The 20853-nt window shown below is 32.1% G+C and overlaps 2 protein-coding genes across 2 annotated transcripts; one reads left to right on the forward strand and one right to left on the reverse strand.

The window, feature by feature from the left end:
* Positions 1-356: 356 nt before the first annotated feature.
* LOC100797717 (calmodulin-binding transcription activator 2) lies at positions 357-11629 on the reverse strand. The gene is made up of 13 exons (XM_003532568.4): positions 11367-11629; positions 8930-9049; positions 8381-8496; positions 8121-8209; positions 7777-7819; positions 6937-7114; positions 6662-6787; positions 5955-6265; positions 4283-4789; positions 3169-3860; positions 2153-2732; positions 884-1207; positions 357-799 (listed from the first exon to the last, which is right to left on the reverse strand). The coding sequence occupies exons 1-13, from the start codon at positions 11404-11406 to the stop codon at positions 686-688; spliced, it is 3240 nt and encodes a 1079-aa protein (XP_003532616.1). The 5' UTR covers positions 11407-11629; the 3' UTR covers positions 357-685.
* Positions 11630-18097: 6468 nt separating this feature from the next.
* Positions 18098-20523, forward strand: AOX3 (alternative oxidase 3, mitochondrial). Its single transcript, NM_001251531.2, has 4 exons — positions 18098-18506; positions 18751-18879; positions 19390-19878; positions 20197-20523. The coding sequence occupies exons 1-4, from the start codon at positions 18204-18206 to the stop codon at positions 20254-20256; spliced, it is 981 nt and encodes a 326-aa protein (NP_001238460.2). The 5' UTR covers positions 18098-18203; the 3' UTR covers positions 20257-20523.
* The last annotated feature ends 330 nt before the right edge of the window (positions 20524-20853 follow it).

Consider the following 20853-nt stretch of genomic DNA (forward strand, 5'->3'; position numbering starts at 1 on the left):
TTTTTTTTGTTTTTTTTCCCACAAGTCTTTTCTTTCATATGCAAACACGATCGAACACTAATTGTGGATATCTCTTTTAACGAAGATTACCTTTTTTTTTTGTTTTTTTTTCTCACAAGTCTTTTCTTTCATATGCAATTTTTTCCATTAGATCCAATTCTCATTAATTAAAGATTAAATGTAAACATCCCTTCTAATGAAAATTCAAAACTTAATTCACCACGTTTTGAGAGGCTAATATCTTCCGTTAGACTTTTGACCCTCTTGGTACTTAAAATACTATTTAAAATGGAATAAGTATACCAAAAGCAAAACAGAAATTATAATAAGACTAAATTTTTAAAAAATGATACAAATTTAAGAATTAAAAACATACTTCAATCTAAATGAAATCATCCTGTCATATACATAATCACCATATATAAAATTAAACCATGTATATTATATATCCGAACTACCAAACCTGAACGCATTCTAGGTTCCATAATCTATTATAACCCACCCTTGGATCTAACTAGTTCTTTGCTAGAAAACAGGAAGACCTATGATCCAAGGAATTCTGATTGTACATTATACATAAATATAAATATATACAGCAGCACACGATGTTAGGATCTCTCCAATGCCAAATAAAACCAACTGGCCATCTATTTACCGGGGAGGTGGGTGGAGCAACAGCAGAGAATCAATCGAAAGCTATAGGTAAGAAATTTTCATCATCTAAAAGCATGTCAATATCAATCAAATCCTCCACACCGTCGACTGTCTCTTCCGAATTTATCAAATTCAAATTACCTCCCTGGTAGACATCAAAAGAACATATCATTAAGGCAAGTATTGATCATGAGTTTATACGTAGGGCAAGACATAACTTAGAAAATACCTTGGTTTGACGGAAGTCCTCAACTACATTTAGCACCCGCCGATATTGAGCCCGTGCCTCTGGATACTGAACCATGGACTTCACCCGTGAAAGGGCCTTTTTGAACTTCACTTCACTTTGTTTCCTTCCTTCCTTGAGGTAATCATAGTCATCCTCTTTCGGAGATTCGCTTGGTTGTTCGGGGACCTTGTTCTGGGAAGCTGGTCGAAATCCACGTAAACCACTGCCCTTGCGTCTCCAGCGTAATATAACCTTTTCCAGGATTCCCACAGACCAAATGATTGGTTTATACTGCTTCCTGACCTGGTGACCTCTTACATGGGCCTTGAACACCATGGACTCAAGTCAGTAGAAGGATGCATAAAATGTACCAAGAGCACATATAAAATATTAAACACAGAAAAAGGGAGCTCAATCTCCAGCCTTCTACGGCAACCAGACTGCAAATACTTCAGAAAGAAGAGATGGAAAAGACATCAACAAGAAATGAACGGCCGCAAAACATGATTTCTATTAACCTCTGATTTCTTTACAACTGGAAATCATTATCAATATTGACACCCAACGTGATCTCTATGTGCGTGCAAGTTATATATATATAAAGGGCAAACAGAGATGGGGAAGTATTTGATAAAAAAGGATTTTAGCATTCCTCCCGAAGTTTTCATCAATTGAACCCTCCAATGCAATGTTATCAGGTGAAACTAAATAGCAGAATAGTTGATAGGATGTTCAATGAGAAAACATTAGTTTCTACACCTTCCATAAATTCTACATTTTAGTTCCTACATGAACAAACATTTATGATTTGATCCCTGCTGTTTGGCAACATTACAATATACTAAGTATAAATATATAGAAATTCTAGTGATTATAGACTATCTTTATATAATAATATAAATAAGAATAAAAATAAAAATAATAATATGCAAGGTACAAATAGTAAATCGAGGTACGGTATTAGATACTGCCCCTCTCTACTTAACACAATAACATCATTTTTCATTTTAGTCATAAAACGAAAATTTTACACTTTATTTTGGCCCCTACACCGGACAGATCCATTTTTAGTTTTGGTCCCTATATGAAAAAACTAACACCTTTAGGACTTCATTAGGCAGTTAAGGACAAATATGTAAGCAATTTTTCACGTAGGGACCAAAATGTAGTTTTTTTTCATGTAGGGACAAACAAAAATGTAGCAACTAAATTTATAATTTGCCTTGTTAAAAATACAGACAGGAAAATAAAGAGAGCAGAACAATGAACCTGGATTTTAACAATTCTTTGGCGAATAATCAAGAATTCTTTTCTCTTCGTCCAACCACGAAACTTTTTCTGTATTTGTATTGCAGCAGCATTGGCTAAACCCTCTCCTTGACCAGATCTGCACGCCTTAGAAGCTAGGAGAGAAAGAGCTTGTTGATCTGACAATCCAAATTCATCATCTTCATACAGAGCTAACTGCTTCCTCTGAAATGACTGCATTCTGAATACTTGATATATACGATCAGCAGCTTGTGTAGCATTACGGACAGCATTAAGAGAATCCTTAAGGCAGATATCATCAGGTATATCACCATTAAGCACAGGTGTCGCAGTTCGCTCTGAAACTGTCTGCACTACTTTCATTCCTGAAGTTTCTTTCCTACCATCTTTATTTTCATCCATTGTGAGTGATTCGAGGTGGCTAGTTAATAATGACTCAGCAAGAAAACCAGAAATTCCTTTGTGGCCTTTGCTAGAAGCAAGATCTGCAGGTGTTCTACCCAAAGGAAATTCGGGACATGGATCTGTCAATGCACCAGCGGCTGCATCCATGGAGACAAGGACAGCAACTGTTCGCTCTCTGAGCAGAGGACAAATAATAATATTAGGAACCAATTCATGTTATGCTGAATGAAGATAATATATCTGAGGACATTTTGAAAAGGAATACTCTAATGCTGAAAGCATCACAGAATATAGCTTTAAATTTGTCTGTAACTAACCAAAGCAATTGCTTTAAAATTATTTTTGAACAAATTCACATGTATAAAAAATCCACCAACCTTGGCATCAAAATAAAATAAATATTAACAATTAAAAAAAAAGAGAAGACATTTCCTAAAGGAAAGGGGCTAGAATTCTCATACCACCTAATGGTTTCATATTTAATCAAATCCAAAATTCCAAAACTCTGGAAAAAGGAAATAATCAGGGTAGCAAAAGAGGTTTCACCCAGATAATTAGTTCCAACATACACAAAATCAACTCAATACAATTAAAAGAAATTAGGTCTTTACCGGCCACAGAATGCAGCCCAGTGTAGAGCTGTCCATCCATTCACGTCACGGAAGTTGATATTGACTCCAGCAGTTATGATAGGATTTATAGCCCAATCATAACCAAGAGCAGCAATTAAGTGTAACACGCCTTGCCCCTCTTCATCTAATACAAGAGGCCCTTTACCAGTTTCAGTAACTTTGTGAAGAAGCCATGAGTACAACTTCTCCTTAACCTGCTTGTGAAACATATGCTCCTTCAACTTCTGTTGTGATATATCCATCTCTGCAGTTGTCTCTTCCTTACTTGAATATTCCTCTTCCTCTTTCAGTGAAATAAGCTTGAATATTAAGTTTCTTTTATCCATATCACCCTCAAACACTTGATTTAAAGTGTGCATTGAGTTTAACGAAAGTAACCCCACCAGTCGCAAATGAAGCTCCATTTCACTTGAATTGTTAAAAAAATCTGGAAAATTTATATTTCTATCGAAGCCCTCTCTGTACTCAAATTCCCGAACTTCACTACAAGCAAACCTATTGGAACATGTTACATAGAAGGGAACCCGTCCAATCTTATGAGGTGGAGCTTGACAGCACAAAATTCCATCAGCTAAAACCTCAGCGGGAACCTCCACTTCCCCAAACATACAGGACCAGTTACATTTTGCCACCACAGGTTGACTCTTTAAAAATGTTCCAACAATCAACACCTGTATAGTTTTGAATAGGATAAGATATAAGTCAAATTACAGCTGACTTCTCTTCATTTCATATTTTGGTAGAAACCCATAGAAAAATGAGTGAACCATTAATATGTATAAAACTCCAAAGCAAATAAAGAATATCAACAGGATACTGGATACACCATGAAATACAAAAAATATTCAGTAACAACGAGAAGAGATACATGTTGGGAATATTCAAATAAATAAAGAACAAAACTATATGCATCTGACCTGAAAAAAGGCTGTCAATATCCAAGGCAAAAAGATATAAATCTAAAGTAGAATCCAACTGCCATACATATTTAATTACTTATGCTCACGACATACAAGAAAAGGAAAACAAACTGCACAACCATAAATGGTTGCTAAAATATATATTATAATTGTGTGAATCTCAGACAAATTACCTCAATTTCTGATTCAGCATAAGCCCATTTAGGTGAAAAATCGTTTATGCTAAACAGCTGGTCTTGAGACAGGGACAGGTGCAATGATGTATCATCTATCACATCCCCACATTCATCTGTGCTCCATGAAATACCAGGGGAAGACTGCATATGCAGATCATCCACACCTGCAAGTTCTTTGGTCATCCACCTAGAGAAACTATCAACCTTCTTGAGGCTCTCCTCTCCATCCAATAATCCACGCCTCATGGTCAAGGCATAATTGATACTTGCTTCACCAGGAACTTCATACGCAGAATTGGATTTCAGTGCAGGTTGAGATTGCCCATGTGTATACTGCTCTTTTAACTCACCATTAAAAGTGAACAGCTCAGGATCAATTTCTGGGCCTGCATTATTAGTTACATCCCCCAGTAAACTAGTACCATAATCAGATCCAAATTCCAAACCCAATGATTGGGTAAAGCCCCAATTAGGCAATTCTCCAGTATTGTCTTCAAAAGGAATCTGAATCAACAATTAAAATAACAAAATGAAAATAGTTATACGTCATTGCTAAATCTCACAAAGTAGTGCAGATTAAATTTTTTTATGAGATACCACTACAAGTTAAAACATCAGGGTTACAGATCAAATATAAAATTGACACCAAACTAATGCAAGGCCACTCCCTCCATCAAACTACTAAATTCTCATCTCAGCAGATTAAATAAGGATACATTAGGACAAACATAAAGTAAAAAAGAAAGTCTAGCAAAAATTTAAGATAAGCACTACTATGTTCTTTAGCATTTCTACAAGTTCAGAAACAATTCAAAACATTCAGTTCTACACATGTACACCAGTAACAAGAAGTTACGAATAAGCTCTATCCTAATTCATCATTCTATTGTATTGCAACTTAATAAAAATTTAAAATACATGGCTAAATGACTAACTCCCTGGAAAGAAACTGTATATTCCCAGGCCACTTTTTCCACAAATCCATCTTCTAGAATCTCTTAATATTCTTTTGATATGAAGCAACAGCTCCCACAAATTCTCACCTTCCCTAGCTTCCCCTCCTCAAGCAATTCTTTTCAAAGATAAAAGAATAGGTGAACCATACACACCTCATCAAGCATAAAGTCCATTAGCAACAACACAGAATGCACTTAAAACTTAATCAACTAGCATAGTAGTCAGTAGCGGGTAATAGCGCAGAGAACCCCCCCCCCCCCCCTCCCCGGGAAAAAATGCTATAGCCGGATAATGGATAGCGTGATGGTCACTCTATTTTTTGCACTGCTGGAAGTTGCAAAACAGAGGTTCATGACAGGAAGTGTTGCAGAAGTGCAAAACAGAAGCAGGTGCTCTAGAACAAAATTATAAATAGATTGCTAAGAAGCATAAAGATTCGATGCCTCCTCTGAAAAGTGCCCAGTATTTGCCGTGAAATGCACCACACCACACCATGACTGCCCTTGGAGGAGGAGCAGGGTGCCGCTCCACCACAATTGCAGAAACTATGGTTTCTGGGACAGAAAATTCCATAAATTGTCCCATCCAACAAGATAGCACAACTGTTCCTAAGAGAACCTCAAGAATACTCATATTTATGCTGAGACATCAGATATATGCATGCAAGCAAGAGTACACTACTGAAGATATAGCGAGAAATAACAGTAAGTACCTGCCAGTTTGATTGGACAGGCTGAGCGCCCCTTTCCACTTCAGTGAGGGCAATTTTATGCCCTAAAAGGTTGCCTGGAACAGTATGGTTTTTGTCAAGTATGTTTCCCATTGCACTTGATGGAATGGACGTAGATGATACAAGAGAAGGATCAGCATGCTTTCCTGCAGACTGTTCCATGGCATTGTCCCAGGATGCAATGCCATGTGCTCTCTGACCCTCAATGTAAGTAGTATCACTAGCTCTAGACTTATTCCCCTGAACATGTGGGATATATTCTGCTCCAGAAACTGGTAACTGCCCATGATTATCTGAAAACGTTTCAAAACATACAACAAAATTCAAATGTCAAATCCCAGGAAAAGCTTATTAATCAGATGTTATTTAAGATATTAAATATGTGAGAATATACAAAAAAAAAAAATCCAATATCTTGATTGTATCTTAATTTAGAGCATCTAAAGACTAGTTTCCATATTTCCTTATTTTCTTGTGATTTGTTTTCCTATTTAAATAGGGATTAGTATTTTGTGTTTTGTATCACTTCTGAACACAGGTAAAACATCATATCAAATAAAGTTTATATCAGTATCAATGTATTCAGTCTCCTGATCTCCTTTTCCTCCCTCTATGCATAAAACTATAGAATTTAAACAACATAATCATCTTAGAGACTAAGACCAATAAGAATAAAAAGATGAGATAACCTGAAAATGGATGCATAAGATAGGAACTATTTGAACGAGCATGAATCTTATCCATCGGACGATCATTCCCCAAATTTTGTGATTCACGATAGGAGTGTAATCCTGAACTTGCTTGATGAATATCCTCTAGGAAGAAGTTTGATTAAACCAGTTAGACCAAATGGACCAAACACTTGAGTATGGCATAATAGTAAACCATGATATTTAAAGCATTGGCACGTTAAATTCAGATCAAAAGAATTAAGTGTAACAACCATTAAATATATCAGAGTTACCTGAATCAGCATCTTCACATAAAGATGTCAAAGTGCTCGTTGGGCTCATGGAATCTGTACTTCCTGAAGGCATACTACCATAATTTCTGGGAAAGCCAGATGACAAAGAACTGCTCTTCTGGGAATCTGATGTAACCTCATCAGAATATGTTTTTCCACCAATATTGGTTTTGTTAACCTGAAAGACGAAGAACCCAGAAAACACCTATTAATATTAAGTCAATAGGTCATCAATGATCAAACAAGTGAATCAATATTGGATTCAAAAGTTTTCTGCCTGATTTCAAGAATATTATAGAAACAGAGTTCAGGATCTTTTCAAAATGATTATGCAACTTACTCAATATCATCAATTGGGGTTTCTGAAGATTAAAAATCAAGGATGTCTTCTCTTGGTAAAAAGTGAAAAACATAAATTTAGCAGCAGACCAGCAACAAATATTGCATGTTAGTATGCATTTGGTGGATGTTCTTAAACATTGCTATCCAGGCTTACAATTATGAAGCACATTCTCCAATCCATGATGGTAAGAAATTGAGAAGGAAATCAGATGGAAGATAGATTATCTGTTCACATTATACTCAATGTTTAAGGGAAGGAAAATAGTACTTGTACAGTAGTACACTAGTACTCTATTTCCTCCATCAAGTTTAGAGGGAAGTCTTAAGGATAAAAAAACTCCAAAGACTAGGCTTGAGCTACTAGATGTCATACACAGTTACACACTCGGGTTAAAATTGCACCAACAACAAGGCTGTGCAATGATATATTTCTTGCTCTAGTAAGGAAGCAAAATACCTTAATAAGAAAGTGCGAAATAAAGAAAACAAACAAAATACCTTAACATCCAAGTAGTGGACAAATACTATATGCATCATATCCCTGCAGCAAAACAAATTCACATTCTAATTAATTTTATTAAAAATAAATTATTTCAGTAGAATATTGGGAACTAAAAAATTTTCTGAGAAACACAAAAACAGTCAAGTCCAGTAATATATACTTGTTATAAATTAACTATTAACTGACTCCAAATACAATTACAAATATACTTATGCTACTAAGTAGTAATGCAGTACTTAGTAAGAAATTCAGACAGCAACTGCCATGGATAATATAGTACTTCAAGTTCAACGACAATTAATAAACAAAAATGAAATGTAAACCAGTTCATCGCACTCACAGTTCAAGCATCCAATAGCTTCGCCTCTGAAAATTTTCATTTTCTTCTCCATGGGCATAGTAGCAGTGTAACACATCAACACTTCCCACCTAATTGTTCAAAGGAAATTACAATCTCAGCAAGTAATTTTTTGGGGTATAAAGAGTTGTTTTCCAATTAGAGAAAAACAAACTGAAATAATAGGAGTTATAACATATATATATATGATCTTATAAAGATTTTATCAATCACAAACTCAACAAAAGAAATTTCATGCTTGCCTTCAACTTTTCATGTGCTTCCTTCACAGTCTTTCCATCTTTTTTCTTTCTCCAATTATGTCCATCTTTTCTAAAGTACCTTAAAACCTTCCGATCAAATAGAAAAAGGGAACCACCTGCAATCATCGAATACATGAAAAGATGAATTAAAGTTACAATGAAGCAAGATTTTAGCATGAGCAACAAAACTATCAATAGTACCCTAGAAAATACAGGCATGATTACAATGTATCAGGTGCCCTTTGCAGTGAAGCAAAGATCCTATGGGATCTAAAAGGTTGGCATGTATAAGGTTGTCAAACAACTTAAGAAAGACAAAATATTTAAGTATTTCATATTTTTGCTGCAAGAGAAAAACAGATATGTCCAACCTCCATGAATGGCATCTATAAGGTTGCCAGACAACCTCAGAAATACCCAGTTGCAACAAACAATTCATGGAGGATTAGTAATTTTAAGCCTTTTGAGCAATTCAATCTACCCATATATGGACAAGACTGGCATAGGTGGCATTAATAAATTGATCGGTAACATATGCAGAAACCATACTTGGTGGCCTGTTAGGTGGTTCTGATGTGATTTGAAACATCCGATAATTACGAAGAATTTCACATATTTCTGCAGGGCGCAACCACCTATGCTGGGCTTCAAGTTGTAATTGCTGAAGATCTGCATATTGATAAATAATAGAACATGGCATTCACTTAAATATTGGACTGCTATATCATCACATGCACAATGCAATGACTGAGGCAAACCTTAAGAATCAAACTACAGCTACACTAATCATATCAATAATAACTTTAATTCTTACAATCTCACATGCATAAGAAATTTGATTTATTCATGTGTAACTATGACTAATTCACTTTAGGAGATGTCATACAGATTACTGCTGCTGCTCGTTTAAAATTTTAATGCCATATTATCCTATTCATTTGATGCATTGATGAATAGAGGATCTAGCAACCACAGTGTCAACACGCTAAAACAACAACTACCAAAAGATTTTGCTATTAAAAAATAGGCAGCTACAAATCAAATTCATGGGATGAGAACTGTTTGGAAGAAAGTGACAAGTAGTTTCAGTTTGAAGCTTTTACAAGCTGGTAATATTGAAAAGATGTTGAGAAAATTAACAACGTAAGATTCAAAACTTGTTAGCACTTAAGAGGCAAGTCACTTCAGGCTACAGATCAATTACCCAATATATAAGAAGAGAATAAAGTCACTTCAGGCTACAGATCAATTACCCAGTATATAAGAAGAAAATAATTTCATGTCTCGAGTTTCGAGGCTTTAGCAGTTGGTAGTCTAAAGCATGCAACTGGTTCTATCTGAGTCACTATAGCATGTGGAGTTATGAGCAGGTTCATATTTAATTAGGGAAGCAACATCAAGAGACTTAAATGGATCCTTTGGCAATTGAGAGGTAACAGCTAATACATAGTCACGTTGTTTTAAAAAGGGACACTCAGTAAGGTTGCATTAAAGTATACTTATGTGGAGCTTTTGATAACAGAAGAAACACTATTGACTATGCTTACACCTTGGGTGGAAGGGCTTTAAGTTGAGCATCTCAACTACAAATATTGTTGTCTCTTCCTATCACAGAAGCAGAGTATGTTGCTCACGTAGGGGTGGAAGTAGGCCAGGACACCCGTCGAGGGCCAATGACCCAGCCCAGTTAAGGCCAGCCTATTTAGCAACAAATTTTTTTTATAAAAATATTATTATTAATATGATGTATAATATTATTATTATTTTAATGAAATTATAAAATTATTTTAGTGGTTTGACAATTTGAATCATTTTAATATTTAAAATAAGTTAATTTCTATAAGCATAGACAGGTATAGCAGGAATAAGGACTATTTTCTTTTGGTGGGGCTTAAAATGCTTTGGTAGCGTATCACATGTAATGTTTTTAGGTAAGTTTTGGCCACATCCTGTGTTTAAAATTACCTTATTATTTTTAATGAAAACCTTTGGATTTGTTAAAGGAAAAAATTATTTTTACACATCTTAATATGAAACAAGCCTTTAAATAGACCAACAGGACAAACAGGCTTACATAAAGGCCAGGCCCTGGCCTAAAAAATAGGCTCGTGATGGGCAACAAGCCGAGACTTGGACTATAGAAATATATAACAGGCCAGGCCGAGCTTAGGTAAGGCCCAGCCCGGCCCAGTCCAGCTCATTTTCACCCCTGTGACAGTAAAGCTAAAGCAAGCAAAGAGATTATCTTGCAGCAAAACTTTTCCAAGAGAAAATGGGTAAAAAGCAATTACGCAGCTTATTCTTCTCTGAAATTGTCAAAGGGAAAGGTGTCTAATCTCTTGCCAGGCATATCTCTCATCGCATAGTGAAAATCCAGTGAGGACGTAGCCATAGAAGAATTTCTTTAAGCCACATAAATTTGTTACTATTGAGAAAGCAGAGCAGAATATAGTTTGTTATAGCATTCGGAATAGAGATGCAAACTGCTACTGTGATACAAACCCAATTTGTAGCAGACACATATTGGCTTTTCAGCCAATTAGCACATAGTACCATACATATTTACAACAATAATAGCTTCTATAATTCTTCATCATTGAAGCATATACTCTATCCAATGCAAACCAATACTAATCCGAAGTCCAAGCCATTCACACCTAATAGACAAAGTCACATAGATGCCATCAAAGACGCTTCTTCATTTTCACCCAAAAACCCTAATTGAACTAACCAAGTCATTTCCAATAAAAAAACCTAAACGGATTTTTCACGCACAAAAAAAATAAACCCCCTATCTATTAACTCGTTTCCATAATCCTACAACCAATAATCAAAAATTCACGAAGTCAGGTTATGCGAGGCGAATCGTTCCGACAAAGAATCAAACAGCAAGATCAGGCATTCTAAAACTCTCAATCAAATATTAAACTCTATTCAGACAAAAAGAAGCAGAAAATCAAACGAATGAATCAGTAAAAAATGTGACCTAATCGAGGTCCCAATCCGAAAGACGAACGCTCCGACATGGCGAAGACCGAAGAATCAGAGAGAGAGAGAGAGAGATCCACGCGTAAACGTTGAAGGAGTTAGCAGTATCTCAATCAACACACACTTTTTTGCTTTCGCTCGTTCGTTCTTACTTTCTTTCGCTCTTTCCAGTCAGCTTCTTTTCACACAGTGACGTGACGAAGTGAATAACCCGGACAGGCGGGACAGCTACCACCTATATTTTTGCTTCTTCCGTTTTTTATCATATTTTATTTTATATATATATAAGAGGTTATAAAGAATTTAGCTTGGTCTCTATCTGGCTCATAAGAGGTTATGACGCACTATTGACAAGATTACTTGTATTCTTATCTGGTATAAAATTTTGTAGTATAACACATATAACATGTTTGAACGAATTTATCTTTGATTTTATTTCACATGCAATATTGATAAGATTATTTGTATTCTTATCCTCCATAAAATTCTTAAAAAATTATTTATTTGAATCATAGTCTAATATGAAATGTTGATAAGATTATTTATGTAAATTCAAAATTGATTAAATTGAATATAATATGAGTTCAAGTTAACTCATTTAAATATTATATATGAGAGGTTATAATAGATCTATTTTTATCTTACATGTAATATTAATAAGATTATTGTGTTTTTATCTAACAAAAAATCTTGTAATATAATATACAAAATAATTTAAAACAAAATTATCTTTATCACACAATACTAATAAGATTATTTGTATTTTTATCCAACAATCTTGTACTACAATATATAAAATAGGTTAGAATGAATTTATCTTTATCTTAACCGGCAATATTGATAAGTTAGTTTTGTGAAAAGATTCTTATGATTATCGCGCTCTAGGAAGGTAGCCTTGATAAGCGTGAGGAGAGATGTGGTGATGGGACATGTTCAAGTCTCATGATAAATAAAAATAGTGTCAAGATAAACTATATAAATAAAGAATAATCTTTACAAGCCGATTTTGTATGATTAAATTAAACTCACATATCACCTCACTCTCATCTTTCTCTCCTTATAAAAAGGAGAAAGACAAAAAAGAACATACATGCAAAAAGGCACAAACAAAGCAGCACCACCCACCCTCTAATAGAGTTGATTTGATGATAAGAGAAAGAAGAAGAAAGAAATAAGTGGGTTTGAAGTCTTCTTAACTATTAACAAAAATTAATAAATTAATAATTAATATTTATAAATAAAAAAATCGATACTTTAAAGCAGTATTTAGCCTACACAAGGCATTATATAAGATAAATTTAATTTCTATAAAACCCGTAGAAAATGACTTTTGATTGGTGCAGAATAATGATACAATACCATTCATCAATACTTGGAGTATTATTTTAACATGCGTATTATACAGAATAAATATTTTTATATAATTATAATTCATAATATTTTGAATTCATAATAAATAATTTAAATTATGGTAAGATTACTTTTAATAATTAATACTTTTTTAAGAAAACTATTAGAACTTAATTTGAAATAAAAAAAAGAGTTTACATTAAAATAAATATATATAATTAACAAAATGAAGTATATAAATAAAGATAAAATCAGTTTTTATTTGTTTATGAGTAAAATTGGGTTTTATTTAAAATGTTTAATAAAAAATTTCTAATTAATTGTAAGAGCAATGTATAAAATGTATCTTGAAGATAAATAAAAGGAACAATGTTGAAATGGGAGTATCTAATAGGAAAGGTGAAAATAATGAAAAAAATCGTTTCCTAAGTTGAGAATTTTAATTTATTATTGTGTCTCGAAAAAAAAATTGAATTATTTATTCCCAAAATGTTTTTGAAGCCCATCATTCTTGGACGCGTGGCGATCGGGTAGGTGGATACCCGGAACCGTCCGTTTTCAACTTTCAAAGAATGCACATGCATCTCTTGGCCTTTTTTTTTCTCTCTTAAGAAAAGTAAAAATAATTAAGAAGTGCCCGATTTATGCCGCCACATACCGGACTGATTCCGCAGTCTGCAGAGTTTTTTAGTTTCTTATTATAAAATTATAAAAAAATTAAATATTTTTAATCCTTTAAAGATAATTATTTTCTAGTCTTTAAAAAAATAATTTGTCTTTATTAGTCTTAATTTTTTTTAAAAGTTACTCTTAATCCTTCTTCGTTTAATGTTGATGATTTTACTATTTGTAATAATTTTTAATCATTATTTTTTTAAATTGATTTTTAACGATTTTAAATCATCAAAATATTTGATTAATATGGGTTGGTGACCGTTATTTTATATATTCTGTGGATTAAAAAGAAAAAAATAAAATAAATAGGTATAAAATTATCATAATTTTTACATGTTTTGACGATTTTAAATTGTCATAAATTATTTTTAAAAAATAAATTAAAAATTATTTTTTATGGTGATAAATAATTACAAATTATGATACCGTCAACACAAAGAATGAGATGGACTAAAAATAACTCTTTAAAAATTTCAGGGACTAATAAAAATAATTTTTTAAGGACTAAAAAAATAATTACTCGGATTTAAAGAATTAAAAATATATTTAAGTCAATTATAAAAATAGTATTTCAATATTTTTTTACCCATGAAAATCAAAACTAATATAAGTGAATTCACTGGGACATCCTTACTCAATCAAAAATATTTATTTTATATAAGTATAATTTGTAATTTATAGTAATTGAATATTTTGAAATATTTTTAATATGCACCTTAATTTCATGAAAATTTAGGAATTATAAGTATAATTTACTAATCAACGAAAAAAGTTAGGAATACATTCTTTCAAACATATTCATTTTAATTGGTTAAAATTTATTAAAAATTATAAAATAAGAATAGAAAATTATTAAATAAGATGTGAAATCCATAAAATCTTATTATTTTCAATCATTTTAAGGTAATAAAAAAAGAGTGTGTTTCTAACATTTTTCTACAATTTACTCTAATTTTTTATGTATTTGTTTTAACTTTTCAAAATAACTAAAATTTGAAGAAATATGAAATGTTATAAAAATTAAATATATTTAAAATATTTTCTCATAATCACACATGATATGATATGATTGACAAATAACTTTATCCTTTAAATATGTGATCATGAGTTTGATGCTTAATTTATATATATAGAAAAACATCTCTTAAAAGAAGTCAACCTCTTAGATAAATATTAATTATGGAAATATAATAATCATATGTTTGTTGAATGGTTTTAAAAGACTAGATAGGGAACAATATAAAGTTTTATGATGTAATTATCACATTTATATCCGTTCAAAACTAATTTTATCTATCAAAATGATTATTTAAAAAAAATTATTCTTAATTCATTTTCCAAAATTTATACTGAACATGATTTTCCATTTTCCTATTCTCATTTAAAAAGGTGAAAAATTTATAATCTTGTAGGGACGAAAGTTATTTCTGTGTATACCCAATAATGTAAAATAATTTTTCACTTTATTCTTATTTGATCTCATTTACTTATTATTTAATATTTTATTTTAAATAGAAATAAATTTAAAAATATTTAAAGTAATAATAAATTTTTACCAAACACCTTCAATAAAGATAATATTCTCAAAATTCACATAAATGGAAAATATTACTCCTGATAATATAATCAAATTTGTAAAAAAAAAAAAGAAATCATTTACAATGATTGTTTATATAATTCATTTAACTTAAAGCATAAACAGATATAATCATAAATATAACATCAACGAGAATCATCCAAAGGATAAAAGATTGAGAAATAAGATGAAAAGTATCAAAAACTACACTGCTCGAAAAAAGAAAAATAAAAATGGATAAGAACATGCATGTTTTAATTAAAAATGTTAGCTATTGTGTGTGGCAATTTGGTTTACGAGAAGCCAGTGTTGTTAAAAAAATGCTTAGAGTTGGCCTAATAATAAGTGAGATTTAAAGTAAATTGAAAAAAACATTTTACTTTAAATTAAATAATTATATGTTTGGCTTTTGTTTATTAACATATGTAACTTTTTTGTTTTATGAAAAATAATAATAAATAATTTTTATTAATGAGCCTAGAGTTTGAATTTTAGTTGTTTAACCATGAAATCAATATTAAAAATAGTTACGTGGCATTACCTATTTATAAAAATTACAAATAACGGAAAATAATATGATGGAGACACATGTAATCTTCTACTAGTGAAAATTACTTTGTTAAGATGTCAACACATGTTCCACATCTTTATGTTTTGAACTCTTGATGACTATTTCAATTTCTCAATTCCTCAATAATTATATTTTCGAAAAAACTTGATACTTGAGTTGTAGTTACCCTTAAACTTATCCCCTAAGATAATTTTTAAAAACAAATTAATGTAAAAAATGATAAGAAATAAAAAAGATAATAACTTGGTAGTAGTTTCACCACTTCTTTTTTTACAATAGTAGTTTTATCACTTTATTTTTCTACTTTTTTTTTATTAACAATGAAAAAAATCATATAACTTCATTAAAATAGGAAATATATAGAGGGCAATGACATTATGCATTTTCTAGGAATTTGTAATATTTTTTCTTTTATAAAAATATTATAAATTATTTCTTTGTCTCTTTTGTTACTATATTGCGATAGTGATCATGAGATAAGTTTTTATTGAATATATTTATATAAAAAAATTATATTAAACATACATGGTGGTCCAACTAATGATCGATATGGTCTAGATCATTACTTTTATGTTTTGTTTGGATAAAAGTATAGCAGAAAGAAGTAGAAGAGAAGAGATAATTAGAATAGAATAAGTATATATGAAAGGAGAATCTCAAGAATATGGCATTTGATGATTTTGATCGCATACAGACAAAGGATAATCTCAGGAAAATAAACATGTTATCAAATGACTCATTTTTGTACCCTTTGTGTAATCAAGCTGAAGAGATCACAATATCCTTGGTCTTTTCTTGTAGGTTTGCTAATACACGTAATCATCTTAAAAAGAAAACATTTGATTGTTTTTTTTATTATTTCTTTTATTTCAATAAACACATCAAATTTAATATAATTATATTAAGATAATTAATCAACATTAAAATAATATTTTAGTACATTTCATATTCGTCAAACAATAGAAAGGATAAAAATTTGTTTATAACTTTTGTATACTTTTTATCCTGTATCTAAATATGTATCAAATGCAACCAAATGATTAATTAGATACAACAAGTTATTATTGATTGCTTTAAATATTTTTTAAAAAATAGATAATTATCCCTCCTCTCCACTTAAAGCTTCCACTATTCCACATTCTTCTTTTTTCTCCTTCCATTTTCTTCTCTTGATCGATGGAAGTGCAAAATATTTGTTTGAGAAAATGATTTTACAGAGCTCCTTTTAGGGTGATTGTGAATTTTTTATTTTTGACTTTTAAATATAATTTTCAAAATAATATACATTTGATAAAAATGAAGTTAATTAAAATAATTTTTAATTTTATTTTGAATTACTTTCTCATTTATTTGTTTTAAAACAACACTTCATTCTTATGTTTAACAATAATTATTCTTCTACTATCATTTTCATTATAATTGTCATTACTAACATGGTACCATCACCACTTCACAATTGTTACTGATAGCATGTTATCCCACCACCACAAATGTCACCAATTGTAAATGTCAAATATTACTATTCACACCACCAATTAGGAATGGATCTACACAGAGACAATTTTTTCGACAAAGTTTTATAAAAACCTTAAAGTAATAGGCATTGGTTCATTAGCCGCCGTCATAAATTAATCTGGTATGTAAAGAATCTCTTATCAATCCTTAAAATATTTTGAAATTGGGAAAGTTGGCCATGTATGATTTGGCTTCTCCTTACCTTGACTTCTTTCTTTCTCCCCGCAGCAGAAGACGTTGTCGTTTATTGGGACAGATTCAATTGGTCCAGGGAAGCAAGTCACCCTTGAACAAAATAATAGTCAACATAACAGAAAAGAAAAGTCCACCGTCACTTCGTCCATAGTAGCACTTAATGCGCGTAATTAGTAATTGCAGTCCAAGTTGATTAATCAATCATACGGTTCATAAGCATGTTGCAAAAAATATTATATGTATGTTGCAAAATAAATAAAATAAAAATAACAAAAGAGTGTATGGTATATGCTATTTGTTTTATTCGATGAGTTTTTTTAGACTTTTAAATAAATGTTTTTTATAAATGTTTTTTAATCAGAAATAATATATTTTTAAATAAATAGATTTTTTAAGTCAAAACAATTTAAATAAATACACTAAAATAATACAAAATTACTTATTTTATTAAAATAAATATTTTTTAATAAATAAATTTAAACAAAGTAACTAACTGTATATGATTTTTTAGCTTCATGAGAGAGAAAAATGAAACATTAAATATAAAAATAATTATATTCATGATTGAATTTAAAATAAGATAACTATCAAAATTGTGTTGGTCCGATGAGATTGTTTAACCATTTTAACCTTGTATCAATTAGATAACTAAACATTAATAGATAACATTTTTGGATAAAAAAAATTAAGACAAAAAATTTCAAAACTCCAAATACATGGGCATGTGGTTGTAAGCTTCCCCGACCCTTCTCATTCTTTTCTGGCGGCGGCTAACTTAGAATTGAACACCAAAATTAAATATTTAATATTCTGTGTATATATAAACCTCCAATCCTCAACCACTTTCAATCATAGATCAAGGTTTGATAAAATATTGTACACATAAATCTAGCTCCAATTCCTAATCACCTGGTTAATTTCTTCACATAGAGCTATCAAGATCCAACGTTAACATGAAGAATGTTTTAGTAAGGTCAGCTGCGCGAGCTCTGCTTGGCGGCGGTGGGCGGAGCTACTACCGCCAGCTCTCAACGGCGGCGATCGTGGAACAGAGACACCAGCACGGTGGCGGCGCGTTTGGAAGCTTCCACTTGCGGAGGATGTCCACTCTTCCAGAGGTAAAGGATCAGCACTCAGAGGAGAAAAAGAACGAGGTCAACGACACCAGTAACGCCGTCGTTACGAGTTACTGGGGAATCACAAGGCCCAAGGTTCGTAGGGAGGACGGGACAGAGTGGCCGTGGAACTGCTTCATGGTAAGAATCCTCGAAAGAAACAACTGTGTAATACGAGAGAAATTATTACATGATCTCGGATAGTCTTTACTTCCAGTTAATTCACACGCGACATATAATTGAGTTCTAGCCAACTCTTTTTTGTAAACTGAAAAACTCAACTTTATGTTATGTGAAGATTGACTAGGATTATGATATGTTTATATATATGTCGATGTCGATGATGCCTGAAGTCTGAACATTGTTTCCATGATGTTGCTCGCAGCCATGGGATAGTTACCACTCTGATGTGTCAATAGACGTGACCAAGCATCATACACCAAAGTCATTAACGGACAAGGTTGCTTTTAGGGCTGTCAAGTTTCTAAGGGTTCTCTCTGATATCTACTTCAAGGTATGTGCTACTGCTATGTTTAATAAGAATTGTTTCTTCAATTTGATATTCATAGTAATTATATAAACATGTGTATTTCTACTTGATTAAGCTAAGTTCGAAGTATAATCATTAGTATTCCTAATTAAGACAAAACTTAGATTCAGAACTAGAGTTTTACTATAGAAATTCAAGGTTCACATTAAAATTAGCATAAGTTACTATAAGGAGAAGCTCTAATTTTGAGTAGGAAAAAGACATAAAAAATACTCAAAGATTTTGTCCTTTATATTAATGTTGGATTGTAATTTGTAAACCAATTTGACTGAAAAAAGAACTATAAAAATTATAACAATCTGATTTTTTTGAATGCACATGTGATTGTAGAAGAGTATTTTTGGCCCCTTATGGAAACGAATTTCTTTCGAAGTAACTTAACAATCTGATTCACTAATTCAATGTTGACCACTTGCTTCAAATTATAGAAGAACTTTTTGAGTAATGGTTTGTTTTGAATTCTTATATTTTTAGGAACGGTATGGGTGCCATGCTATGATGCTGGAAACAATAGCAGCAGTTCCAGGAATGGTGGGAGGGATGCTGCTGCACTTAAAGTCTCTGAGGAAGTTCCAGCACAGTGGTGGATGGATCAAGGCACTGCTCGAGGAAGCGGAGAATGAGAGGATGCACCTGATGACCATGGTGGAGCTTGTGAAGCCCAGCTGGCACGAGAGGCTGTTGATTTTCACCGCGCAGGGTGTTTTCTTCAACGCCTTCTTCGTGTTCTACCTCCTCTCGCCAAAGGCGGCACATAGATTTGTTGGTTACTTGGAGGAAGAAGCTGTGATTTCATACACTCAGCATTTGAATGCCATTGAGAGTGGTAAAGTTGAAAATGTCCCTGCCCCTGCCATTGCTATTGACTACTGGAGGCTTCCCAAGGATGCAACTCTCAAGGATGTTGTCACTGTGATTCGCGCTGATGAGGCTCATCACAGGGATGTTAACCACTTTGCTTCTGTAAGTTTCCTTTTCGTCTCATAATGGACAACAACAAAAATTGTTAGGAACACATTCTTCAACATATTTTTTTTAAAGAAATTTAACATATTTTCTTATTAGTTGGAATATAATTTATTGAAAACTATAAGATCCCAAAATAAGTTCATTAAATATCACCTGAGATCCACGAAATACTTTCAATAGTTCCAACTAATAAGAAAAAGTATCTTGTTAGCATTTTTCATCAAACACTTCTAATTTTGTACCTTTTCATTGGGTTTGTTTCACTTTGCTCTGATTCAGTCTTCTGAATGCTTTGTGTTCTTCTTCGTGCAGGATATTCATCATCAAGGGAAGGAATTAAAAGAGGCTCCAGCTCCTATTGGTTATCACTGAGTCATTGTTGTAAATTTTTTAACAAAACGATATCTAGCCTTTGCTGTCTCGAGACTTTCTAGCTATTTTTACCATCTGGTTCAATAAAATTTATTTTCAGCGAGCACTTTAAAACCAGAAAGTTTATTGAGATCAATAGACAATAGTAGGTGATACTTTGGAGACATCATACACACAACTTGTACTTCACCTGCACACCTTACCCGTTTCATAAGATCACAAAAGGGAACAGGAAATAAGCAATAAATTCACCTAGATTCTATAGTTAAATAGCTCTAGTTTTAGATAAAAACACCTGGCTATCAAGTTTTATCAACAGAGCCAGGGCAGAATAAGCATAATCATTTTAGATAAATGCAATGCAAATAGCTGGCATGAAAATGATAACAGAAAAAGGCAAAGAGAAAAATAACCAAATGAAAACATAAATAACTCAAAGGGGTTTAAAAGCCTCTTGATTTTATGGTAGACTGAAAATAGGAAAATAATTTAATAAAAGCATCCTGATCTTTTAAAAAAACTAAATTAATAAAGAGAAAGTGGCCATCACTGTTTGGGAATACACCAAACCTTGCCTATTCTACTACATAACGCAAG

Source organism: Glycine max, chromosome 8 (assembly GCF_000004515.6).
Source record: "Glycine max cultivar Williams 82 chromosome 8, Glycine_max_v4.0, whole genome shotgun sequence".
In the NCBI taxonomy this organism is placed as follows: Eukaryota; Viridiplantae; Streptophyta; class Magnoliopsida; order Fabales; family Fabaceae; genus Glycine; species Glycine max.

Bases quoted from the DNA above. Each gene is read 5' to 3' on its own strand.
- LOC100797717 (XM_003532568.4), bottom strand. From the start codon at position 11,406: ATGTCGGAGCGTTCGTCTTTCGGATTGGGACCTCGATTAG. The intron at 7,115-7,776 runs GTATTTTGTTTG...TTCGTCTTTCAG, and splicing joins TCCACTACTTGGATGTTAAG to GTTAACAAAACCAATATTGG. The intron at 2,733-3,168 runs GTAAAGACCTAA...TCCTCTGCTCAG, and splicing joins TGGGCTGCATTCTGTGGCCG to AGAGCGAACAGTTGCTGTCC.
- AOX3 (NM_001251531.2), top strand. From the start codon at position 18,204: ATGAAGAATGTTTTAGTAAGGTCAGCTGCGCGAGCTCTGCTTGGCGGC. The intron at 18,507-18,750 runs GTAAGAATCCTC...TGTTGCTCGCAG, and splicing joins GGCCGTGGAACTGCTTCATG to CCATGGGATAGTTACCACTC. The intron at 19,879-20,196 runs GTAAGTTTCCTT...TTCTTCGTGCAG, and splicing joins ATGTTAACCACTTTGCTTCT to GATATTCATCATCAAGGGAA.